This window comes from Gracilinanus agilis, chromosome 5 (assembly GCF_016433145.1).
Source record: "Gracilinanus agilis isolate LMUSP501 chromosome 5, AgileGrace, whole genome shotgun sequence".
Classification (NCBI taxonomy): Eukaryota; Metazoa; Chordata; class Mammalia; order Didelphimorphia; family Didelphidae; genus Gracilinanus; species Gracilinanus agilis.
Window position 1 is genome coordinate 150,171,765 of NC_058134.1, and position 27,390 is coordinate 150,199,154.

Consider the following 27,390-nt stretch of genomic DNA (forward strand, 5'->3'; position numbering starts at 1 on the left):
AACTCTGCTAAAGTTATTGATTATTTCTACAAGCTTCTTAGTTGATTCTCTGGGATTTTTTAAGTAGACCATCATATCACCTGCCAAAAGTGATGGCTTACTCTCCTCATTGCCTATTTTGATATCTTCAATTTCTTTTTCTTCTCTAATTGCTACTGCTAGTGTTTCTAGTACTATGTTGAATAATAGAGGTGATAATGGGCTTCCTTGTTTCACTCCTGTTCTTATTGGGAAGGCTTCTAATTTATCCCCATTGCATATGATGCTTGCTGATGGTTTTAGGTATATACTGTTTATTATTTTTAGGAAAGGTCCTTCTATTCCTATACTTTTCAGTGTTTTCAATAGGAATGGATGCTGTATTTTGTCAAAGGCTTTTTCAGCATCTATTGAGATAATCATGTGATTTTTGTCTGTTAGATTGTTGATATGGTCAATTTATGTGGATGGTTTTCTTAATGTTGAACCATCCTTGCATTCCTGGTATAAATCCCATCTGATCATGGTGGATGATCTTCTTGATTACTTGCTGGAGTCTCTTTGTTAGTATTCTATTTAAGATCTTTGCATTTATGTTCATTAGGGAGATTGGTCTATAGTTTTCTTTCTCTGTTTTTGATCTACCTGGCTTTGGAATCAGTACCATATTTGTGTCATAAAAGGAATTTGGTAGGACTCTTTCTTTGCTTATTATGTCAAATAATTTGTAGAGTATTGGGATTAGTTGCTCTTTGAATGTCTGATAGAATTCACTTGTGAATCCATCAGGCCCTGGTGATTTTTTCTTAGGGAGTTCTTTGATGGCTTGTTCAATTTCTTTTTCTGATATGGGATTATTTAGGTATTCTATTTCTTCTGCTTTTAATCTAGGCAATTTATATTTTTGTAAATATTCATCTATATCTCCTAGATTGTTATATTTCTTGCCATATAATTGGGCGAAATTGTTTTTAATGATTTCCTTAATTTCCCCTTCATTAGAGGTGAGGTCTCCCTTTTCATCTTTGATACTGTCAATTTGGTTTTCTTCTTTCCTTTTTTTTTTATTAGATTGATCAGTACTTTGTCTATTTTATCTGTTTTTTCAAAATACCAGCTTCTAGTCTTATTTATTAATTCAATAGTTCTTTTACTTTCAATTTTATTAATTTCTCCCTTGATTTTTAGTATTTCTAATTTAGTTTTCATCTGGGGATTTTTAATTTGCTCGCTTTCTAGTTTTTTAAGTTGCATGCCCAATTCACTAATCTCTGCACTCCCTAATTTGTTAATATATGCACTCAAGGATATAAATTTCCCCCTGAGTACTGCCTTGGCCGCATCCCACAGAGTTTGGTAGGATGTCTCATCATTGTCATTCTCTTCGATGAAATTGTTGATTGTTTCTATGATTTCTTCTTTGACTAACTGGTTTTGGAGAATCATATAATTTAATTTCCAATTAGTTTTTGATTTTCCTGTCCAGGTGCCCTTACTAATTATTATTTTTATTGCATTATGATCTGAGAAGATTACATTTATTATTTCTGCTCTTTTGCATTTGTTTGCAATGTTTCTATGCCCTATTACATGGTCAATCTTTGTGAATGTACCATGTGCAGCTGAAAAGAAGGTGTATTCCTTTTTGTCTCTATTTGTTTTTCTCCACATATCAATTAAATCTAATTTTTCTAGGACTTCATTCACCTCTCTTACCTCTTTCTTATTTATTTTTCGGTTTGATTTATCTAGATCTGAAAGAGGAATATTTAGATCTCCCACTATTATGGTTTTACTATCTATTTCCTTCTTGAGCTCTGCCAGTTTCTCCTTTATGAATTTGGATGCTATGCCACTTGGTGCATGTATATTGAGCACTGTTATTTCCTCATTGTCTATACTGCCTTTAATCAGGATATAATGACCTTCCCTGTCTTTTTTAATCATATCTATTTTTACTTTGGCTTTGTCAGAAATCATAATAGCTACTACTGCCTTCTTTTTCTCATTTGATGCCCAAAAGATTTTGCTCAAGCCCTTAACCTTAAAATTGTGTATGTCTACCTGCCTCATATGTGTTTCTTGTAGACAACATATGGTAGGATTTTGGTTTCTAATACACTCTGCTATTTGCTTCTGTTTTATGAGTGAGTTCATCCCATTCACATTCAGAGTTATAATTATCAGTTGTGCTTTCGCTGACATTCTTGTATCCTCCCCTAGTTCTACCCCTTCTTCTTATGCTATTTCCTTTTAAAGCAGTTGTTTGCTTTAAGCCGGTAACCCTTATCCCCTCTCTTGATTAACTTCCCTTTCAACCCCCTCTCTTATTATTCCCCTCTTTTTATTTTGAAAGGTCTAATAAATTCCCTCCCCCTTCTTCTCCCCTCCCTTTTTTGACCTCCCCACTCCCCTGCTCCCCTTGGTTTATCCCTTCTGACTTTCTCAGTAGGGTTAGATAGAGTTTTATATCCCAATGGATAACATAGCTACTCTTCCCTCTCAGGGTTAATTACACTGAGAGTAAGGTTTAAATATTACCTCTTAATGCTCTCTTCCTCACCTGCTTATAATAGTATTTGTCCCCTCCCCTTCCCATGCCCTCTTTGTGTGTAATAGAATATGCTATTTTTGTTATTCACTCAAGTTTCTCTTGGTGTCCCCTCCTATTCACCTCTTTCCCACTCCCCATATCATCTTAGACCATTTAGTATTCCAACCTCTCCCTATGAATTATTCTTCTGATTACTATAATAGTAAATACTATAATAGTGAATAGAGTTCACTACAGAGAATTATACATAGCATTTCTCCACATAGGAATGCAGATAATTTGATCTTATTGAAGCCCTTAAAGAGGCAAATTTAAAAAATATGAATTTTCTTTCTTTCCCCTTTGTTTTTTATTTACCTTTTCATGTTTCTCTTGATTTTTGTGGTTGGATATCAAACTTTCCATTTAGTCCTGGTCTTTTCTGTGCAAATACTTGGAAATCTTCTATCTTGTTGAAAGCCCATACTTTCCCCTGGAAGTATGTAGTCATTTTTGATGGGTAGTTGATCTGTGGTTGAAGACCAAGTTCTCTTGCCTTTCTGAATATCATATTCCAAGCCTTGAGGTCTTTTAGCGTGGAGGCTGCCAGATCCTGTGTGATCCTGATTAGTGCTTCTTGATATCTGAATTGTCTCTTTCTGGCTTCTTTTAAAATTTTTTCTTTTACTTGGAAGCTCTTGAATTTGGCTATTATATTCCTGGGGGTTGTCTTTTCTGGGTCTAGTATAGAGGGTGATCTACGGATCCTTTCAATGTCTATATTGCCCTCTTGTTGTAGAACTTCAGGGCAATTTTGATAAATAATTTCTTTTAGTATGGAGTCCAAATTTCTATTAATTTCTGCTTTTTCAGGAAGACCAATGATTCTCAGATTGTCTCTTCTAGACTGGTTTTCTTGGTCTGTCTCTTTCTCTTTGAGATATTTCATGTTTCCTTCTATTTTATCAGTGTTTTGACTTTGTTTTATTTGTTCTTGCTCTCTTGAGAGATCATTGGCTTCTAATTGCTCAATTCTAGCCTTTAGGGACTGGTTTTCGGCTATAATCTTTTGGCTTTCCTTTTCAATCTGGTCATTTCTGGTGTTCAGTTTGCTTATCAGTTCATTTGATTTCTGAGCTTCACTTTCCAATTGCAAAATTCTGCCTTTTAAACTGTTATTTTCTTGCCTGATTTCCTTTTGAGCTATTTCCCATTTCTCTAGCCAAATCTTTTCTAACTTTCTCGTCATCTCAGATTTGAACTCTTCAAGAGCTTGTGACCTGTTTTCATTATTTTGGGAGGGTTCGGATGTGATTGCTTGTTTGTTCTCCTCTCTGTTTGCTCTGTTGTCTGGATTTTCTCTATGTAAAAGTTGTTGAGTGTTTAAGATTTCTTCTTCTTGTTAATCTTTCTCTTCTGGGCTTCCTGATTCTGGGTTGCCATTTTAAGCCCAGCACCTTCTCAGCTTTATCCTCATGCTCATGGTCTGTCTGCGCTCTTTAGGCTCCTGAGGTCTCAGGTCTGATTATTCTCAAGGTCAAGCCTCCTGGTGGTCCCCCTTGCTTGACCCTCTGCTGGAGGCTCCTTTACAAGTCTCAGGGCGCTGCTTCCACAGTCGTATATCCGTGTGCACTGGTTCTCCACTCAAGGTTTCAGAGCCTGCGCTTAAGCCTGCATCCGCCTCCACCCACGCCTGCGCTCAGTGTCAGCTCTCAATGTCCGTGCACGGTCTTTAAAGGCCTTTTGGGGTATTAAGTCTTGCTGCTCTCAAGAGCAGGCCCTGGAGCTGCCAATGACTCAATGGGTGCCCCAAACTTGCTCTACTTCTTTTGAGCTGGCCTTGGAAATGTAAGTGGTGGGTGTGGGGGAGGGGGTTGCTCAGCCTGTGATTTAGTGAGAGCTGTTTCATCCCTTTATAGCATGGAAATGTCCCGTTTCCACGTACCTTCCACACTGAGCCCTGTTGTGGGGTCCCTCCGTTCGTCTGGATTTGTTTTTATGTCCCCTTGAGGAGTCCTGTATGTTTCGGTTAGGAGAGGTTAAGTGTTGCTTTTTACTCTGCCACCATCTTAACCCGGAACTGTAATATCTATTATTTCTTTATTATCAGCTGAGGCTAGGTGATACAGTGATTAGCATGTTGGGCCTGGACCCAGAAAGACCTGAGCTCAAATCTGGCTTAGATACTCATTAGCTATGTGAACAAGTTATTTAACCTCTGTTTTCCTCAGATTCCTTATCTGTAAAATGAGTATAATAGTAGTATTTACTACTCAGAAATGTTGTGAGGATAAAATAATATTTATAAAGAACATATAGCATAGTGCCTGGCACTTTGTAGGAACTATAGGAATGCTAGTTATTATTTTTATTATTTAACCTTCCTTCTCCTTTCCCTCTTAAAATTCTCAACAGAACCAGTCTCCTTTAGGACCTCTGTTTTTCTAATTTAACTCCTTTAATATCCTTTAATGAAACTGGAGTTCTGAAGGGATGCTAGTTTTTTTTCTTCTCTATCACCATTTAGCTCCTTTAAATTCCTCAAATAAATTTACCTTTCTAGATTTTTCTTGATTCTTGTATTTGTGCTATAAAGTTCCTACTCAGGTCCACTTTTTTTATCAGAAAGACTTGAAAGTCCTCCTTTCCATTAAAGATCCATTTTCCCAATCTAGGATTATACTAAGATAAGTTTTTTCTTGATTATTAGCCCATATCTTTTGCTTTTAGGGAATTGTATTCAGACATCTCTCATTTTTCATAGATGCTGTCAGGACTTGTATGCAGTTTAACTATGACCTTTGGTACTTGAATTTTTTTCTGGATGCTTGTTTCTTTGACTTGGTTGTTGACATTCCTAGGATTTTTACTTTTGGTTTTTCCTTCAGGCGGATTCTTTTTCTTTTACCTTCTACTTTTAATAGATCTGAACAGTGTTTATTTTTGATTTATTGAAATGTAGTGTACAGGCTTTAAAAAAATCCTTGCAGAACATTTCTTTTTTTCCCCTTGAAATTCTACTACCAGTGATTACAGTTAGTTACCTTCTCCTTTTTTGGGTGAGCTCTAGATTTATAGCAATTTTTTATATTGGTTTTTGTCTTCTTTAGTTTACTCATCTCTCAAGCTTTAGTTTCTAAACTAGAACTTTTCTTCCCAGTGGGCTAAACTTTGTCCCCCCTGTTGTGCTTTTTAGTGGGGTTGATCTGTGTTGTTCTTGCCTCCCCAGAGTTCCTGTACTGACTTCTACTTTCTGGAGTTAAGCCTCCCGTCCTCCTGTCCTGCCCTGATTTTTGAAGTTCAGAGTGCTAGATTTTCAGGATGTTCTATGGCATCTCAGCTCAGAATGCTAGGAACATAAGAATTCATGGGTTTGGGATGACCCAGTGTTCATACTTCTGCTTCCTGGGGTTTCTCAAGGTCAATGATGTATTGAGCCTTTTGCTCTTGTTGCCCTGGATTTAGGGCTTTGCTACCTATTCTGGCATATGTCTGGTCATCCTGGGATTATATAGATTTTTTTTTTATCAGCACTGACTTTGTCTTGTAGGTGGCACACTTTCCTATTTCCTCTAAGCTTTTTTTTTTTTTTTTTAAATGCAGTTCTGGTATGGAACAAGTCACTTAAATTCAGTTTTTCTTTTGGTTTCTTTTCTTTTTAAAAATATTTTTTAATTTTACTAATTATATGTAATAAAAATTTTCCACATAAATTTTATGACGTTAAACAATCCAAATTGTCTCCTTTCCTCCCTTCCCTTCCCCTTCTTAGAGCTGGCATGTAATTGGATCTGGGTTATATGTTTATTATCATGCAAAACATTTCCATATTATTCACTGTTGTAAGAGATACTCTTATAAAATCAAAACCCCCAAATCAAAACCCAGAAAAACTAAAGTGAAAAATCACATGCTTTGATCTGTATTCTGACTCCAACAGTTCTTTCACTGCATGTAGATGGCATTCTTTGCATAATTCCTTTAGAATTATCCTGGATCATTGTATGACTGGCAGTAGCTAAGTCTTTCACAGTTGATCATCTCACAATATTGCTATTACTGTGTATACAGTGTTCTCCTGGTTCTGCTTATTTCGATCTGCATCAGTTCATGTAGATCTTTCCAACTCTTTTTGAAATCATGCAGTTCATCATTTCTTCTTTTTTTAAACCCTTGCCTTCTATCTTAGAATCAGTATTGTGTATTGGCTTCAAGGCTGAAGGAGTGGTAAGGGCTAGGCAGTGGGGGTTAAGTGACTTGCCCAGGATCACATAGCTAGGTAGTGTTTGCGGCCAGATTTGAACTCAGGACCTCTCATCTCTGGGCCTGACTCTCAATCCACTGAGTCACCTAGCCGTTCCAATGTTCACCATTTCTTACAGCTCAATAGTATTCCATCACCATCATATATCATGATTTGTTCAGCCATCCCCAAATGATGGTCATTCCTTCAATTTCCAATTCCTTGCCACCACAAAAAGGGCCACTATAAATATTTTTGTACAAGTAACCCCATCCCCTTGACCCCCTTTTTTTTTAATCCTCTTTGGGATACAGACCTTGTATCAGTATTATTAGATCAAAGGGTATGCATTGTTTTATAGGCCTTTGGTTATAAGTTCCTTCTTTTGGTTTCCTGATCCATATTTGGTCTTAGGTAAATTTATATTTTCATTGGTGTAAGGCACTGGGGCACACAAGCCTGTTTATCTCTGTTTTTTAAGTTGCTAACGTGGCTGGAAGTTCCAAGGACATTTAAGTTATATTTTGTGCATTTCTTGCTAACTGTAATTAAAGTAAATGCTATTTATTGATTCTCATTTTTCAGGTAGTTGCAAGGCATGAAGATTTATTGGCGCAGGCAACAGGGATTGAATCTTTAGAAGGTATGTTTCATTAACTATGAAAATTTTTTAGAAAAGAATTTAAACTTATTATTTATGTGTAGCTTGTCTTGTAGGTAGGACAGGATGTCAGGTTAGACCAGTGATTCCCAAAGTGGGTGCCACCGCCCCCTGGTGGGTGCTGCAGCGATCCAGGAAGGCAGTGATGGCCACAGGTGCATTTATCTTTCCTATTAATTGCTATTAAAATTAAAAAAAATAATTTCCAGGGGCGCTAAGTAATATTTTTTCTGGAAAAGGGGTGGTAGGCCAAAAAAGTTTGGGAACCACTGGGTTGGACAGTAGCAGATCGTTTCCCAGAAATATTTCTTGTTTTCTGATCCGATGTCCCAACTAATCTTAAGAATCAGTTAGCAACATAACAAGATTATTCTAGGAATTTAAAAAATAATAAACATAAAATTTCTCATTTTTTCCTAATTACTACAATTTTTTAAATTGGCTAAATTCCCTGAAGAATTTAGCTTCAGGAAGCATCTTTCTTCCTATTTCTACAAAATTAAAAAAAAAAACCAACTGATTTATATAATATATATATCCATTCTAAAAAATTTCACTCAAAGCTAAAAAATTTAGTTGTCTTGCAGATTTCGTATATATTTAGTATGTCAACATAATATCTAGACATTAAATTTAAAATAGAATACTTTATTTGTCATATGTTTTTCATTATACTCAGCAGGTAGTATTGTTAGAGGACCATTCTGAATATTAAATTAGACATTACTTATACTAAAAATTTGCTTCCTACTTGGAAAAGGTTCTATAATTTCTAAAAAAAAATTCTTAAATCCTCTAGAATTAAAAAATTTTTATTTGTAATACTAAAGAATATTCTACAGCAAAAACGACCAATGAGTTGTAAATTAACTTGAATGAATTATTATATATGAGGCATACTTCCTCTGGTGAACCACAGAAATATTATGGATTCTCTATAATGGCATTTCTTTCCCCACACATAGAATTTTTGAAAAATTACATGCCTCTTCTCTAAAATTTATACAATCCACTTCATGTATCCAGCAAACTCCCATTTCTTTTTCAGAGAGAGTTCATCTGGTTCACAATTTTTCTCTCTTCTTAACTCCTCTCATACTAGGGGACTTCATCATATAAGTTGAGCCTCCCTCAAATACCCTAACTATTCAGTTCTTAAACCTACTCACTTCCCATGACTTACTCTTCTCTACTTCAGCCACGCACAAAGGTGGTCATATGCTTGATCTTGCCATCACATAAATGTACCACCTCCATGTTCAAAAACTCTGAAATTCCCTTGTCTTATCACAGTCTTTTGGATTTCTACTTCTAATACTGATCCCTCCTCTTCAGTTTCTTTCAACTCCTCAACTCTTTCCTAAGCAGTTATTCCTGTACTATTTACACTGTCCTCTATTCTGTACTTAACCCCATGATGAACAACTTCAACTCTACACTGTCCTCTCTTGAGTCCATTGCTCCTTTATCTTATCATGACTTTGTCTTGTCAAGCCTCAGCCTTGCATAAGTCCCATTTGCTTCTACACAGGTGCTCTAAATGGAGATAGGAAAAAATCATGCATATATGCTGATTAGATCCACTGCAAATTTATGTTGTATCACCTCAAATGGGCCCTAATTGCTGCCAGACTATTACTGTATCTCCTTTATCAGCTCACCATCCCACTCACTCATAACACTCTTCCAAACCTTTTTATTCTTTTTCAAACCTTCCCTACCCTACCTTTTCAGCTGAGAGTTTTGCTCATATTTTGCAGAAAAGAATTGAGGCTATTAACCAAGTGCTCCTTTTTCTACCTTCCATTACCTGGGTACCTTTTGGCATCCTGTTTCACATGACTCATTGTATGAGATGGGAGTAGCACTTCTCTGTGCCAAGGCCAACCCTTTCTACATGTGCAAGTGACCCCATTCCATCCTGTCTCCTCCAACAGATTGTCTCTTCTGTTTTCTCTACGCTCTCCTTTATCGTAAATCTCTCCTTGTCTGTTGACAACTTCCCTACTGTCCAAAAAAAATGCCCATGTCTCTCTCATTCTCAAAATACCCACACTCGATCCATCCATCTCCATTATCATTCCAATATATCTCTTACCCCATTTGTGGCTAAACTCCTTGAGTAGGTTGTCTACAATGGATACTCTTCATAACTCTTCAGTTTGACTTCAGATTCTATCATTCAACTGAAACAAAGATAGCAATGGTCCCTAAATTGTCAAAGTCAGTGTCCTTTTCTCAGGCCATATTCTTCTCAATTTCTCTGAACCTTTTAACACTGTTGATCATTGTCTTTTCCTTCATACTGAAAAAGATAATATTGGGAATTGGGAATAAAAATAGACTGGGACACCCTCACACCTCACAAGGGAAAAACAGACAGAGGAACACAGGTAAACCAAATAGGGATGTGAGGTTTGGGACCAACTGCCAACCTGCCAACCAGGGAAAACCAATGATATGGGTTCTTTATAACTAAGAAGAGACAAGAAGTGCTAACAAACTGGGTTTATTTGTAATAACTGAGAGAAGTAGAGAGAGGGGTATTTCTATTCTAAAGAATAGCCTATTAGTTTAACTAGATTTCTAACTAAGTTGGTCTCTAACTAAACTAGGAGGGGCTGAAGAGGGGTCCTCACAGTTGTAATAGGTATAGACTTTAAAAGTATAAAAGAAGATTTTTGCAAGCATATTAGTGAAAGCCTTTGCTGGAAGTCATGGACATTCTGAATGGAATGCAGGGGGAGAGAGGAGAGAGCTAAGCAACAGACATTGCTGTTTTGAGAGGAGTTTGGAGCAGAAGTGCAATCAGCAGTCCCTATTTGACCTGGGATCTTGGAGATTGGTGAAGGTTGTAAAGGCTGAAGATATCATCCTGCAAGTCAACTCTGAGTATGGAAGAGGCCTGTGTTCTGGTGGACACTTTGCAGGCATCTTTCCCTACCTGGTTACTTTTGGATCATCGGCTTTGGAGGAGTTGGTTCCTGGTATCCTGAAGACATCTCTGGATCAGTTATGAGAACCCAAACCCAAGTCCTCTTTCTCAGGTTTTTAGCCAAGCTGTCAACCTGGCAGAAGCTAGGTTGGCTAAGGAACTTACCCTTTTGACTCCAGTCCTGGGCAGTTAGGCATAGTTTCACCTCACCCCCTCGCCTATCCTCTCAAATTACAATTAACCTGTTTCCTTGTTTTGTTTTCTTCATACCTTAAAGTTCTCGTAGTGTGTGTATTTGTTATACTCTGTTTTATCTCAGGCTAGGTGGAGCAGGGTGACAGTTAAGGCCCAATTGTCACTTCTGTCAACTGTCATTGCCAAACAGTTAAACCCAGTTTCCCTGGCTTATTAAGTCTCCACCTATTGTCCATTCCTGTCTCCTACTCACCCTTCTGAACCCATTTAAATATTGAGTTAACTTCCCCTCTTTTTCCCATAAGACAGTACAGATTCAGAGATGCTCCAAGATGGTCAAAGATGTCATAGGACAAGTTCAAAGTAGCCAGTTACTCCAAAGCAGACTCCAGGGAGTAAGGAAGATTGATCTGCTGTTCACCAACAGATAACCCAGTCCTTTCCTCAACCTAGGCCACAATGTTTCCTTGAAGAATAAATATTCTTCTCAGTGGTATCCCACACCGACAGCTCCTTGGGTATTTGGCAAAAACTGGACCACACAGCCACAACACCTCCTTTCCTCCAGCTTGGTCAAACTCCTACACCTTTTCAAAATCCCGGCTTCATTCCATTATAGAACTCTTAGGTCTTTAGAGTCAACCTGGCAGCCTGGGTGCTAATGTTTAATCTCCCCATTACAATACTCTCTTCTCTCTTGGTTTTTGGAACTTTGTCTTGATTCTCTACCTACCTAGCAGATCACTTCTCAGAATCCTTTGCTGGATTTTCAGCATGCTGGTCATGCCCTCCAGCTGTTTATGTCTCACAGAACTTGAGCCTAGGCATTTTTCCTTTCCTCTCCATACTATTTCTCTTGATCTTATCAGCTCCTATGGATCCAATTATCATCTCTATACTGATGATTCTCAGATCTACTAATCTAGCCCTATTCTCTCTGTTTACTTCTACTCTTGCATATTCAACTGTCTGTTAGACACCCATATTTGGATGTCCTGTAGACTTCTTAAACTTATCATGTTCATAAATCAAACTCATTATCCTTCTTGCTTTTAAATTGCCTTATTACTGTTGAGGGTACCACCTCCCCCAGGCTTATTCTCTGTTACTCCCCCATCTAATCTGTTGTCATGGCTGGTTAATTTTACCTATGTAACATCTCTTAAAAATGCTGTCTTTACTTCTCTGATTCTGCCACCACACTGGTACAAGACCCTTATTGCCCCACACCATGACTACTGCAGTAGTTTGCTGGTTGATCTACCTGCCACAAGTCTGTTGCCACTTCAGCCCATCCTCTTCTTAGCTGCTATAAGGATGATATTAGAAAATAAGTATTATTTTATTAGTTTAGAGATAAGAAGTAGAGAAGCTGGCTTGAGGAAGAATTGGAGTTTCAAATAGAGCTGAGAGAGTGTGTTAATTTTAACTGTTGGCAGTTGTAACTGTTTTCTATGACAGTTTCACTCTTTGGGTGTGGTATTTTGGAAGTTGGCTTCTGGCAGTTGACAGCCACATGCAGGTTCTTTTCTCTCACAGGGCTAGAGAAGGTAACATCTTTGCCTCTCTTTATCTCTGAGTGAAAGACTTGAAGGAGAGGAATGTTTTCTTTTCCAACTTGGGAAACATTATTCATTTATCTGTTACTGTGTATAGATTGGTTAAACTGAAAAGATCAAAGAAAATCTGGTCTTTGGTTTGGACTCTGAGTCTGTTAAGGCTCAGAGTCCTACCTGATTCTTGTGGAGACTCAACCAGCTAGCCTTGGATATCTTTATAACTTAAAGACGAAGTTAAGAACTATAGTGGTAGTTTTAGTTGGAATAGTATAAAATTTTGTTAGATCAGGGAGATTTTTCATAGCCTGTGAACCACAGGAGAAGCAGTTCCTTGCGGAACCTGGGAGTTTATTTGGGTGGAGTTAAAATCTCTTAGAAATCCTTTGACCCTTATATATTTTAAATAAAAAATTTATTTTTCTTAAGCAAGAATCTCTTTAAGGTTCACTTGCTCCTGGCCCTGAAGGGAAGTTCATCTTTGCGCTTCACTTCACTTTACCAATGAAGATACTTTTAATAACATCTATCAAAAGTATTAAAATCAATTTTGAGCCTTTATTTGCCTCCTATCTGGCTCCCTTATTTTATTTTTACACTGCCAAAGTGATTTTCCTAAAGGGCGGGTCTGATTATGCCATTTCTGTACTCAGTAAACTTCAGGGACTTCCTTTTTACCTCCAGGATCAAATATCAAGTTCTCTAGCCCCCTCCTACCTTTCCAGTTTTCTTAACACCTTACTCCTCACTATATGCTCTTTGATTCACTGACACTATCCTTCTTACTTATCCTTGAACTAGATACTTCATCTGTTGTCTCTGGGCATTTTCATTAGCTGTCTCCCGTGCTTGGAATATGCTCCATCTCACCTGTCTTCTTGTTTCCTTTAAGTACTAGCCGAAATGTCACCTTTTTCATGAAGTTTTTCCTGATACCCTTTAATTCTAGTGCCTTCCTTCTATTGTTTCCTATTTTTCCTATTTATAGATTTTTTGTACATAGGTGCTTGAATGTTGTTTCCCCCATTAGGTTGTGAGCTCTTTGAGGGAAGAGAGGGCATGTCTTTTGCCTTTCTTTATGTCTCCTGGCCCATAGTAGGAGCTTAATAAATGTTTATTGACTAACAGAATTTCTATTATGATGGTGTTTTCTATGGTAATTAGTAGTGATGACAACTGGTTTAGGTTCTCTACCTAACTCATATCTCCTTTGAATAATATAGGTAATTATGATGTCTGTGGCTTATTAGAGTTGTCTTTCTTTTTCAATAAGAATTTAGTGCAAAGACTGCCTGAGGACTTTAATTTTTATAAGTCTCAATATTTTAAGGTCATTGGACAGTAGACCTTGAGTTAAAAAGAATCTTAGAGGTCATAAAATCTAACTCCTTAATAGTTTTCTGAGGCCCAGAGTAGTTAAGTGGCTTGCTCCAGCTTACCCAGTAAATGAAGACTTGGGATTCCTACTTGTGTCCTTCATCTCTGTCCAATGCCTTGGCTACCGCATGGCATTTTAGTAAGTTTTTATTTTCATTGTTGTTGTTATTCTGTCTAGATAAAATTAAGCAGTTTATCATAAATGATAAATTTGATAATAACTCTTGGTATTGTCAGTTAATCCTTTTCCTGATCTATGTAAAATCTGTTCTCTAACATGTATTAGCTCTGTAAACATAGGAAGAATATTTAATCTCTCAGTACCTCAGACAGCTCTCTAAGATTATAGTATGCAGAACAGTTGTCAATTTGCAGTGGAACAGATGAATTTTTATGACTATGGAACACTTTGTACTGATAAAATCACAAGTCCCATCCAAACAAAACAAAGCAAAACCCTCTAAGATTATAGATCCATAGCTAGTTGGGACCTCTGAGGTTGTCTAGTTAGACTGAAACTCCATGAAGTTGTGACTTGCCCCACACATTACAGAGGTAGAATCTGAAGGCATGTCTCTGGACACAAGAACCAGTGCTCTTTTTGCTGCCTTGAATACTTGAAGTACTTGAAGAACTCAAGTTAGTATTTTGATGAATAGAATGTATCTGTGTTTGTAATTCTCTCATTAGTGTATATTGCAAAACATTAGTTGATTCTCATTCTGTGATTTTCCATATCTTTCCTTAAATCATTTCTAGATCTACTCAGTGCACTGGAGGTTTTTATTTGATTGTTTTACTATTTTGTGGAGACTAGGGCAGCACTCAGGATTAGTTTTCTTTACTCTTACTCTATGACTGATTCACTTCCTTTTCTCATCACACCTGTCTCTGATTCTTTTTAATGCTACTTTGGTGTGGAAGTTGTCACTAGTCAGATGCATTAGCCTACCTTAAAAAAAACAATAACAACAAAAAAACAGGTTTTTTCATTTCTCCTTGGGTTACTTTTAATTTTAATTTTTAATTTTGGTTTTGAATGATTCTAAGCCATAAATTACAATTGGGAGAATATTTGTTTTTTCAAAACGGATTTTTGTGTTTGAGATCAGCTTGGTTTCATTAGTTTCTGAAATGCAATATAGCTTAATCTCTTTCATTAAGTTTTAGACCCAGTTATTTGCACCTGCTCAAGAAGTATATTCTGAAAGAATAACTTGCTGGGTTGTCCATCTGATTGCATGTCATAATCTATACCATACATATGTTCTATTACTTAATTGTCTTGATGTGAATGTAATATCTTTATTTAGTGACTGTGGATTTCAATGAGGAGTTTCTGGAACGTTTAACACTTGGTATAATCTTCATAGTATCACTCATTAGAATATGTGTTAGAATTGCTTTTTTTTTTAACCTTTTTTTTGTGGTCTTTCCAGCACAGTGCCTGGCACATGATAAGCACTCAAAAAATGCTTTTGCTTTGGTTGACTGATTACAAATTTAGTGAGTATTTATTAAACCTGGAGTAATTGTAAGACAGCCCATTGGTAGACAAATGAAACAGTAAAAGAAAACAGAAAAACTGTTTATGTTGTCTAGGAATTTACATTCTGCTAGAGGCTACCAAATGTAAACAAGTAATGAAGTATGATGTATTTTGAGTTAGAGGACACTAGGGATTAGAGGAATCAGAGAAGCAAGTCTTGAAGGAAGCTGAGGGTATCTGTCACACATGGGACCTCAGAGGCTGCCTGGTCCAACCTATACCTGAACAAGAGTCTTTACTACATTATACTTGAAAAGAAGTTGTTCTTGAAGAACTGTAGTGAGAGGAGGTTCACTCTATTCCAAAGATATCCCTTCTACTTTTGGGTTGTTTTGTATATCAATTTGCAATTTGCCTCTTTTCTGTTTCTCCCCATTGCTCTTAATATTGTTCTCTGGGACCAAATTATAGCCCTTTACATGCTCGAGGATAGCTATTATAGCTCATATACCCATCAAGTCATTTTTTCTCCAGGCTATATACCTCCTGCACCCCATAGGTTTGGAAGGATTGTCAGAGTGATTTCAGCTTTCACTGCTAAGCCACCATCTTGGCTCTGCCTCCTGGACCTCACAGGATAGCCAGTATGCTTATAGCAGGACTAACTATAATTGGCTCTTCTGGACAGCGTCTTGCTTAACAATGTCCTTCCTAAAATGTATCATCTAGAATGATTTAGAAGATTACAGAGATTTTTTGACAAGGTCAGAATCAAACAGGGCTGTTAACTACGTAGTCTTAGATACTCACTCTGTCTCTTTTAGTCAAAGATCATATTGAATTTTTATTCACATGAAACTTGCCAGCCACCAAAACTTGTAGATATTTTCTAGTTAACTGCTGCTAAGCTTTCCTTGTCTTATACTTGTGAGTTTAATTTGTTTTTGGTCAAGTTTTACTTACATTCCTACTCAGTTTCATCATATTCTGTGGTTCTAGTTTGTCTGATATCTCTCATATTAGCTATCTCTTCCAGTTTGCATCATCTGCCCATTTCTACTAAATTAATACAGAACCAATATAGTACCACAATGTTTAAAACCAGAATGATACTAAAAGACAAAAGCCATTTCTATGTATGAGAGGCAGCTAAGACATGTTCTTGACAGAACTCTACACTACACTGATTCCCAGGGGAATGTGAGTGTAGAGATTGTTTTAAGCATGGAGAGCATTCTATATGGGCACTTAGAGGTAAAATATAGGAATTCCAGGATTAATACTAAGTTAGCCAATTGTCCAGAAAATATAAAGAGGACTAGTGAGAAATAAACCTGTAAAGGTAGGCTTAGAGCCCTTTGGTTTAGGACTTCAAATGCAATCAGAGTAGTTAGTCATTATCCTAAAGTCTGACGGGAGCTATTGAAGATTCCTGAGTAGGATAATTATACCATCAGAACTGTGATTTTAGGAAGATTATTTTGGCAGCTGTGTGGAGAATAATCTGGTTTAGGGAGAGTCTAGAAGCTATGAGACCAGTTATGAATCAGTTACCAAAGTTTAGTTATTAAGGTGATGTGGATGATGAAATTGAACAGTAGATGTATGAAGAAAAGGAGACAGATGTGAGACATTATGATTGTAAAATTTAAAACACGGAGGGTGATTTAATAAATTAGGTGAGAGTTCAGAATTAATGACTTCAGGACTCCAAACCTGAGTGACTAGGAGGAGGATGGAACTCTTAACAGAAAAAAGGAAGTTTGGAGAAGGGACAATGAGAAGAAAAATGAATTTTATTTTGGATATATTCAGTTCGAGATTCATATACAAAATCCCAGGGGATTAGTTTCTGAGGCATGACTAGAACTGAACATAGAGGACACCAGGTTACCTTTATAGTTTCATTATACACTCTTCCCGTTACCACATTCTATAATCTAGCCAAACTAATCTTTTCTCTGTTTTTCACACATAACATTTCACCTCTCATCTTGGGCTTTGCACTGGCTTTCCCTCATGCCTAAAATATATTCCTTCCTTACCTCCAGCTTATAAAATCTCTTACTTTCTTCAGTATTTAGCTTAGGCTTCACCTTGTACAGGAAGCTTTTTATGAGGTGCCAAATGCCAATGTTTTTTCTTTCTAAACTCCTTTCTTTTGGGGTTTATTTTGTATTTTTTCTGTATGTTTATATGTATAAATATATATGTATATATGTTTTCCTCCAATTAAATGTACAATATCTTACTGGACTGAGATAGATGATTGTGAAATTACTTGTTAAACTAATGTTTCTTGCTTGTCATTTTAATTTTTCTCTGACATTGTTTATTGCTTGCCATTTCCAACTCTCTGTCTCTTTCTCTTTCAAATCCTTACCTTCAGTCTTAGAATCAATACTGTGTATTATTGGTTCCAAGGTAAAAGAATAGTTTAAGGGCTAGGCAGTAGGGATTAAGTGACTTGCCCATGGTCACAGCTAGGAAGTGTCTTGCATTCAAATTTGAACCCAGGACCTTCTTTTTCTAGGCCTAGTTCTCTATCCATTGAGCCACCTTGCTGCTTCCCTACTTCCACTTCTTCTGATGAAAGTATTCATGATGTTCAAATGTGTAGCTTGTGAATAATTTAGGCATCGTTGGCCTTTTTTATTTCTTGATTCACAGCCATGTTTTCCAATTTTTTTGAAGGGGGGGGCAATTTTCCTTGAGTAAGCTTTGCACAGAAGTATTTAGTTAGAAAGATCAGTTAAGATACTTGATTCTTTGAAGAATTGATCTGCTTCTTTGACCTCTACAATTGATACTGACTGGCATATAAACTGCAATTTTATTTATAATACTTTGTTCTTGCTTATTTTGAACAAGGTAAGGCAAGTATCTACTTGGTCAAAATACTAAAGTTCAAGATGCAATGTATATCATTATTACTGTAAGGAAAATAGTAAACTTTAAGGCATGAAAATGTGAATTATTGTTATTAATACTATTGTTAATCTATTAATATTTGAAGGATTTATGATTTTGTTGGTATGAGAATCCTTCCATCATAATAATAATTATATCTCATGACCAGAAACAATATTTTCTATACAAATGATTTTACTATGTTGTTTGAATAGCAGTAGACATGACATATCTTTTCAAGAAATAATGTTTTGAATGTTGATTTGTTTAATGCTGAAATATGTTCAAATGGTAATTACATTATTTTGTAAAAATGATGCTTTTGTTATTTTCATAGTAGGTAAATAACACATTATGTTTTATTATGATATTTAACTGAGGGTTTAAAAATCCATAATTTAGCACATTAGTATTGTAATTCTGAGAGTGCTATGCAAATGAATCATGAATAGAAATTCAAATTGTAAAACATTTTCATTATATATTTATAGGTAATGTGACAGATTCTCTTTTCAGGGATTTTTTTAACATATTGGAATGAGTTTATTTACTCTTTAGTAAAAAATATACACATGCACATATATATTATCTATATCTAACTTTTACATGTTACTTTCTTGTATTCTTCCAGTAGTTTTTCTACCATCATCTGAACATGGGTCAAAAAGTATTAAATAATTTTTTTGGTAATAATTTTTTATAATAAAGTAAATGTTTCTAAATGTATGTTTGAGATGCTTATATATGTGTATATATATACATATGTTACTATATACGTATATAGTAACATCAATTTCTGAGAAGCAAAATGGAGAATAGGATGAGTGACAGCCAATAGTTTTAGAATTTGGAACTTACCCAGATGCCATGAGCCAAGGGGCAAAAAACAGTTACTGCCAGGACTGTAAAAGGCAGAAGCTAGATGAAGAAACTCTCTCAGTCATGAGAAGGGGACCCTGAGTGGCTGGGTGGGTAGGCCAACCAACCTGCTTAGGTTACCTGTATCTTGTCTCATCAATTATCACATCCACAACTTCTGAATAGAGCTGTATAGTACATTGATTATTTGTCATCGAGGAAGAATACCATTAATCCTCAAAGCACCGGGTCAGGGCCAAAGGTGCCTGGCCTGGCCTGAGTGCCACAGAGAGGGGAACCTCTCCAGCTGACATCACAACCTGATCAATCTGTGATTGCCAACCCTGATCATAATTAGTATAGTGTAGCTTCCCAACACCTCCTTCCTTCAATCCCTGATCCTTCCCCTGAGCTTGTTATAATTAAATCCTAAAAGCTTACCTAGGTGAATCCTGTTATTATTCTAAAGTTCACTACCATATTTTTTGGATCTAAGGGGAAGGGATTATTCAAACAATATCAAATTGCAGTCATAAGCATTACCCATCAAGTTAAACCCAGGATAAGGGTCAGAGAAGCTGTGTGATCCAATTCACAGCTTCTCATTTGATCACTTAGTTCTGGGCACTTTTTTTTTTTTTTTAAACCCTTGTACTTCGGTGCATTGTCTCATAGGTGGAAGATTGGTAAGGGTGGGCAATGGGGGTCAAGTGACTTGCCCAGGGTCACACAGCTGGGAAGTGGCTGAGGCCGGGTTTGAACCTAGGACCTCCTGTCTCTAGGCCTGACTCTCACTCCACTGAGCTACCCAGCTGCCCCAGTTCTGGGCACTTTTAAGGGAGGTGTGTGTATATTCAGCCAAGCTTCACATACTGGGACCAGTGTTCAGTATCACAACTCGGTGTCCATCCAAGTTTCCCATTTCACTCAGCTTCCGTCCTTAGACCATCAGAGGACCTTGGGCCATCTCTCTATCAGGGCCTGTTCAATATCACCATACCGCCCATAACAATATATATAGCTAGTCTACTCTTGGATCTCAAGTAGAAAAATACTGCCTCATATTGTGTTGTCAATTGCTTGATATTGTAATGATTAAAAATTCTGAGAGACTGGCTTCCAGATAAGAGAATCAATTTGTTGACTAGGCTAGCAATAACCAGTAAATTAATTGATCAATGATCTCTCTCTCTCTTTTTTTTTTTTTAAATTTTAAACCCTTAACTTATGTGTATTGGCTCCTAGGCAGAAGAGTGGTAAGGGTGGGCAATGGGGGTCAAGTGACTTGCCCAGGGTCACACAGCTGGGAAGTGTCTGAGGCCGGATTTGAACCTAGGACCTCCCATCTCTAGGCCAGGCTCTCAATCCACTGAGCTACCTAGTCGCCCCCCCCAATGATCTCTTTTAGTGATCAAAGACCAAGAAATTCTTCTCTGTGGACTATTAAAAACAATTATGGAACCTTATTATTCAGGCCTCCCCTAGACATCCCAAGATATCTTCAGTTGGTGAATAGTCAAAGAGGATGTGGTCCATCATACTCTCAGGCCTTCTTGATTCTTTGGTTGATGGTAGGATCATATGCCCTGAGTTTATTTACTGGGCAAGGTACAATACATAATATCACTTTTCTATCAACCTATAGTGGGAGATACTTTTAGAGTGGGGCATTCTTTGAATTTCCTAGGAACAATGGTATGAGTAGGGAGGTTTGAGGGGGGCAAACCTGAAATAAATCTTCTCAATAGTTTGGTAATATTTAAACTGTCAGTGCTACACACACACACACACACACACACACACACACACACACACACACACAGTACACAAAGTACACAAAGTACACAAATGCACATGTGCCAGTCTGCTTTATTTAGTCCTCTAGGTCTCTATTGTCCTGGTTATTAAGAAGCAGCACATATGGTAGTCTCAGGAAATTCTCCCTGTCCAGAAGTATAGATAGGTTCTGAATAACCAAGACATGGAGGGGGGCAATGCTCACATTTTTTAAACAGTGGAGGTTAGAAGGAACTGGACCTTTTTTTTTTTTTTTTCCTTTCAGATATATTATTATAGGGTAATTAGACGTGGCAAAGATTCTGGAGTGGTTTGCCATTTCCTTCTCCAGCTCACTTACAGATGAGGAAACTGAGGCAAACTCAATTAAGTGATTTCCCTCAGGTCACAGAGCTAGTAAATGTCTAAGGTCAGATTTCAATCAGGTCTTTCTGACTCCAGACCTGGAGCTCTACTACACCACCTAGCTGCCCTGATTAATATTAAATGAAGGAAATGTATGTGTTTGCCACTGCCAAAGAGAATACCTTGGTCAAGCTTCAAATGGAATAAAGATTTCCTATATTTGATAAGGTCCTCTATATGTTCCCATAGTGTCCAATTCCCTGTTTTGTTTTTTTAAGGTTTTGCTTGAAGTTCCTTGGATCCTTTCATACTCTGTTGGTTCTATTCTTTGGTCTTCATCCCAGTAGAAGCTTTCAATCCTTACTTTCTTTTTTTTTTTTTCTTTTTCTCTTGTTTACTCATTTACTAATTCTGCAACCCCCATCCCCACCCAACTCTGTTGGTTTACTAGATTAGACTGGTTGAGTTTACTGGCCTAGCTAATCTGCCCTGAGGCCAAATTCACTATCCAAGTGTTGAATCTCCTATGGTGGGTCTGAAGGGCTCCTTTCTGGTTGCAGCCCCAAACCTGGATCCCACATCAGCCCATATCTAATTGCAGGTCTTGGCACAGTAGGTTTATGTGGCGTTTGGCCAGCCCAGTCTTTATTTCTAATCTTCATGGAAATTGACTCTCTCTCTGCCTACCTTTCAAGTTGTATTCAGCAGGAGAGCCCTGATTCCATCTTGTTTTGGGGTTTGGATTTCTGTCTAGTTTGGAGTGCTTTTTAAAGATTGGTATAGAAGGATAGTCAGAGAGGTTTCAGCTTTTGCTGTTCCTAAGTTTCCATTTTGACTCAGCTCCCCCAGATGTTCCCATTTGTGGATGATTTTGTATTTATTGCCTGAAGTTCCAGAAAATAGCTAGACATTCTTTTCAAGATGCATTTTGTGTCATGGGACCTAGAGTTGAAGCCATGCCTCTTATTTTCTATAAAATTTTAGACAAGTAACTTAATCACCCTGGCTCTGTTTCCTCAACTGTGAAACAAGAAGTTTGTATTAGATGATTCTTAATATCCCTTCTAGTTCTAGGTCAGTGATGGGCAACCTTTTGAGCTTGGAGTGTCAAAATTCGTCAAAAAACTGAACATAACTAGGGTGGTATGTCACTTTGAGAAAAAACACCATAATTTCACGCTATTTATAGTTTAAATAACAAAAATGTATAATTGTAACATAACTGTATTTAATAAACCAAAATAGGTAGATTAATATAGGTAGAATTGTCATCTATTGTTAGTGTTCAAATGGGTGGCCATGGGAGGAACACAGGAGACAATGCAAATGAGCAGGAGAAAGCTTTATTATTGCCAGTGCGAGCTGGGGGAACTCAGCAAGAGAGTCCCGAGTGATGCATTTAAAAGGGGATTATATATATGTTTCTGAGGGCTAGGGTTTGGCGTCTAACAGTTAGGCAGTGGAAGTAAGGATGTGTCCCAGCGCCACAGGATATAACTCTAAATCTTCAAAGCTGTCTTATCTAGGGAGGAAGGGTGACCCACTGGTGCATGCATTTGTAAAACTCCCTTACTCAACAGGATATGCTAATTTATGGATGTTGTAAAACCCCTATGCTTAATGGGATGCTGTTAGGCTGTTAGTTAAGGGTCTCTGCTTCTCTGCTACAACACTATAAGTGCACAGAGTGTCTATACTATACTATAGCAAATGTTTCATCCTCAGCATGCGGCCCCATACTTCTCTGTATGTGGCTGCACAAAAATGGCTATGTGTGTCAGTGCTGACATGCGTGTCATAGGTTTGCCATCGCCATTCTAGGACTATCTTATGATCCATGGTTTTCCAAAAGAGATCACCTAATTACCCAGGCATGAAAAATCAAAAGGATGAAAATACCTGGCACCCAGACTATTATGTAAAAATTAAAATGTAAATCTTTTGAATTATACCAGTATATTTATCTTTAACAAGCACTGCAAATGGACAGTAGATTGATTTGAGAACTTAACAAAAGTGAGGAAATAGGCTAGAATGTGTTCAAGAAATTACTCAGTGCTTTTAATGATCCCAAGCTGCTTTCTGGTACAGAAACCCAGTTTTTCAACAAATATTTTCCTGGCAGTTCTGTAGTATTTCAAATGTTGATTTCTGAAGAATCAAAGTTACAGATAATGCAATAAAGAGATTTATTTTAGGTATAAATAGACTGCAGCATATTTTCAGTAATTACTACTTTTGAGAAATGGCATATGGGGGAAGATAGGGATACTCAGATCCATTAAATTATTTTTTAAAAATAAAAAGCTTAGAGGAATTTTTTCCAGCATGTTTTGTGTAGACTCTCTCAGATAAAACTAATACAAATTATGTTATAGGTAAAATAAACACAAGTTGCAAATTGTATGACAAGGCATGAAGGGCATACTGTCTGCCTTGATGAAGGAGAATATCTATATTGATGGGATCATAGATTCATTGACAGATGTAAGAGCACATACTTGTTTTGAATTACAGGTTTTTGTTTTTTTTTTTGTTTGTTTGTTTTGTTTTTCCCAGTATGAGGACTTTTTCAAGTGAGGTATCTAAGTGACATGGTGGATAAAGCTCTGAATCTTAAGTCAGGAAGACTTGAGTTTATGTCTTAGGTACTTTCTAGTTGTGTGATCCTGGGCAAGTAACTTAAACCTCTCAGCTTTCCTTCCATCCTCTCCTTCCCCCACTCCCTGCCCTTTCCAGTAGATAAGTAAAGGGAAGTGGGAGGGAAAAATAAATAGGTGATGGATAAAAAAAAAATTAGAAAGATAAAAACAAGGATCCTTTTAGTGGACTATGAACTTAGGAAAGTTCAGAACATTAAATGCCCTCTCCCTCCCCAAAATCATCTTTGTAACATATAGAAGATCTTAGAAACTCCTTTTTGGAGCAATATAATGTAGATTCTGCAATGGAAGTGCCAGTGCCAGGAAAAAGAACCAACTTTCTAAGAATAACAGAGCTTTCAAATACTCTATAAGCATTAAGTTGTAGTGGTTGTTAGAATGCTCAATGTGAGGTTCTTATCCAGTGACCCACAGTGACCCACAATTAGACATACTTCTAGAGGAAAGGAAGTGTCAATCTGGACATTCTCAGAATGAGAATGAAGTTGTGCCTAATTGGAACAGTTCACATTTCCTTTGAAGCACAAATAAAGTGGTTGATTTGATTGTAATAAGAAATATCATTGCATAGGATATTTGGTCATTAGATACAGAATTTATCTTTAAAATTTTGCAGAAGGACCACCATGAAAATAATTTCAGCCTATGTTCTAGCATTTGTTGTAGAGTCTGAAAAGTCAGTCAGCAAGCATTTATTAAATTCTTACTTTTTACCAGGCAATGTGCAAAGTCCTAGAGATAGAGAACATTCTACAAAGTACTCATTGATAAACCTTAAGTTTAAGTCTGTATATATTGGTACTTATTAACCTCAATGCAAATACTGGGCATAGGGAAGGAGAGGAAAAAATATATGTTGAAAAAACATGGTTCAGGAGTAAGAAATGGACAAAGAATAATAAGAATATTGGCATTCATTCTTATAAGTCATGAATAGTTTCTTCAAGTAGAGATTTGGAAAGTGCTAAACATAGTACTGAATAACAATACAAAAAATAAAGATGATTCTTTTTAATGAAAGTTAATGATTTGTTTTTGATGCGGAAATTATTTCTAAATCAGTTGTCACATTAACAACTTGTTAGGGCAATGATGAAAATCAACAACAAATTGTATGAAAGAATAAAAATACAAATATACAGTACCTAATTATATGGCAACTCTTATTAAACCTTTTTAAACTTGCTGAAAAATGAGAAATGGATTTTAAGAAAACCCCAAATTTGACATAAATTACTTTCATTTCCCAAGTAGTTTAATCCAGGGCAACTAGGATCATGAAGGGCCCTGAGTCAGTATCATGTCAGCGTTGGTTGAAGGACCTGAGGAGGTTTAAACTGGAGATGATTCGGAGGGGAACCTGATAGCTAGACTTAAATCTTTGAGAGGAGAACCAGAAAATGATGTCAACAAAAATATTCTTGGAATTAGAGCTTACCAAAAGTGGAATGGATTGATTTAAGAGATGGTGCTTTTTTCTCTTTACTGTTGTTGGTTATGTTTGACTTTATGACCCTGTGGTTCATAGCATACCAGGCTACTCTATTCTTCATTATTTCCTGGTGTGTCCAAATTCATATTCATTTTTTCCATGATACTTCCATTTCATCCCTCTGCCATCCTTTTAGCCTTTTAGCCTTTTAGCCACTTTTAGCCACTTTTAGCCTTTAATTTTTCCCATTGTAGGGGGGCTTTTCCAATGAAGCCTATCTTCTCATTATGTACCAGTATTTAAGCTTTAGTTTTAGTATTTAACCTTCCAGTCAAATGTCTGAAATAATTTCTTTAACTATTTTTTAAAAATCCTTACCTTCAGTCTTCAGTTTAATACTAAGTATCATATCCAAGGTAGAAGAGTAGTAAGAGTTAGACAATTGGAGTTCAGTGACTTGTCCAGGCTATAGCTAGGGTATAGACATAGGTAGGAAGTATGTGAGGATAGATTTGAACCTAGGACCTCCTGTCTTTAGGCCTGGCTCTCCATATACTGAACCACCTAACTGCCCTACTTTCTTTAAGTATTGACTGATTTGATCTTGCTGTCCAAGGGACACAGAAGTCATCTCTAGCAGCACAATTAAAAAGCCTTAATTCTGTAGTACCAAACTTTCCTTATAGCTCAATTCTAACAGCCATACATTGCTACTGGAGAAACCACAGCTTTTGACTGTATAGACCTTTATGGCAAGGTGATGTCTTTGTTTTTTAATATGATGCCCAGATTTGCCATAGAGTTCCTTCAAAGGAGTAAGTCTCTTTTAATTTCATGGCTGCAATTGCTCTCTTTACTGATATTTGAGACAAAGAATATAAAATCTGACACTGCTTCTATTTCTTCTTTCTCTGTTTGCCAGGAAGTGTTGGGACCAGTTGCCAAGATCTTAGATTTTTTTTTTTTAAATGTTAAGCTTCAAGCAAGCTTTTATACTTTTCTCTTTTGCCCTTATCAAGAGACTTTTTAATTCTTATTCACTTTTTGCCATCAGAGTGGTATCATCTGCATAGCTGAGATTGTTCTCTCCCTAGAGATCTTCAAATAAAGGCTGAACCGCCATTTGCCAGATTTATTGGAGTAGGAATTTCTTTTAGGTGTGAGTTGGACTAGATGGCTTTTGGGGGACCTCGTAACTCTCCAATTCTGGGATTCTGTGAAGATAAGTTGATGTTGGGGTTTCAATTTGAACTAGTAGAGGGAGCACATAGATGAATGTAATTACTGATTTGTTAAAGTACCAAAGATATGAGATGCATTGTGGGAAGATGGCAGAGCAGGGGCATGAAGTTTCCTCACCCTCCTTATACCTCTTACCAATAACTAAAAGTAACTCCATAGAATCATTGCTAAAAGCAGCAGAAACAGACAGGAGTGGGGAGTGAAGCTAAACAACCAGGAAAATCTAGGGAGAACTTCCTTGGCCTCAATCCCACCACGGTAGGCTCTGGGTATAGGGACAGAGCAAACAGAATGAAATCAACAAAGTAGCCCCTGCAAAAAGGGTTGGCAACCTCACCTTGTTTGCTGAGCTCTAGAATATCAGTAGGACAGGAAGAGTGAGGAAGGAGAACACACCAGTGAATGTCATTGTTAAGGGACTGAGGCCTTGTCAACTGTGGTCACTCCTAGGGTAATGGGGTCCCAGGCTGCTTCCATAGTGAGAGGCAAACTATTTGCTTGCAGTCACAGTGGCAGAACTGCCAGTAGGTGCTGGTTGGAATACCTGAGGTTAGTTACAGGCTGGGATTTGAGTGGGGAACTGGGAGTAGGTCTGGCTCTGACCTATAAAACGTGCAATAATTAAATAAGATCCAAGAAAAAACAAACAGAAAAAAAATTCTGAAACCTGATGTAACATACTTCAACACTTAGAAACCTGGGGCTCCATCAAAACGCCAATAAATAAATTGATTGACCTGGCTGCTAAAATTACAAAAAAAATGAATAAAAATGAGCATCCAAAGCAAAGGAACCCAAATATTGATAGCTATTTTGAGGATGGAGAAGACCTTGGCTCACACTCGGAGGAGAGTGAAGGAAAAGCACTTCAAAAACAGCAAATAAACACAATACTGGCCACAAGTTCAAAAAGAACTTTTGGAAGACCTTTATAAAGACTTCAAAAATCCAATGAGAGAGGTTGAGGAAAAATTGGGGGAAAAAATAAGAGCAATTAAAAAAATCACAAAAATTATGAAAGATCATCCAAATGGAAAAAAGGCATTCAGAAACTCATGGAAGAAAAGAGCCTTTAAAGAAATAAAATTGGACAAGGGGAAATTAAAGATTTCCTAAGACAACAAGAAATAACAAAGCAAAATCAAGAAAGAAAAATAATAGAAGAGAATATGAAC

At 37.0% G+C, this 27,390-nt stretch overlaps 1 protein-coding gene across 1 annotated transcript in view; it reads left to right on the plus strand.

Annotated features, from left to right (window-relative positions):
• Positions 1-27,390, plus strand: part of COG5 (component of oligomeric golgi complex 5) — a 441,240-nt gene that overhangs the window by 38,968 nt on the left and 374,882 nt on the right. Inside the window, exon 3 of the mRNA XM_044679046.1 lies at positions 7,341-7,398. Coding sequence (XP_044534981.1) covers positions 7,341-7,398 — 58 coding nt within the window. The remainder of the gene's footprint in view (positions 1-7,340; positions 7,399-27,390) is intronic.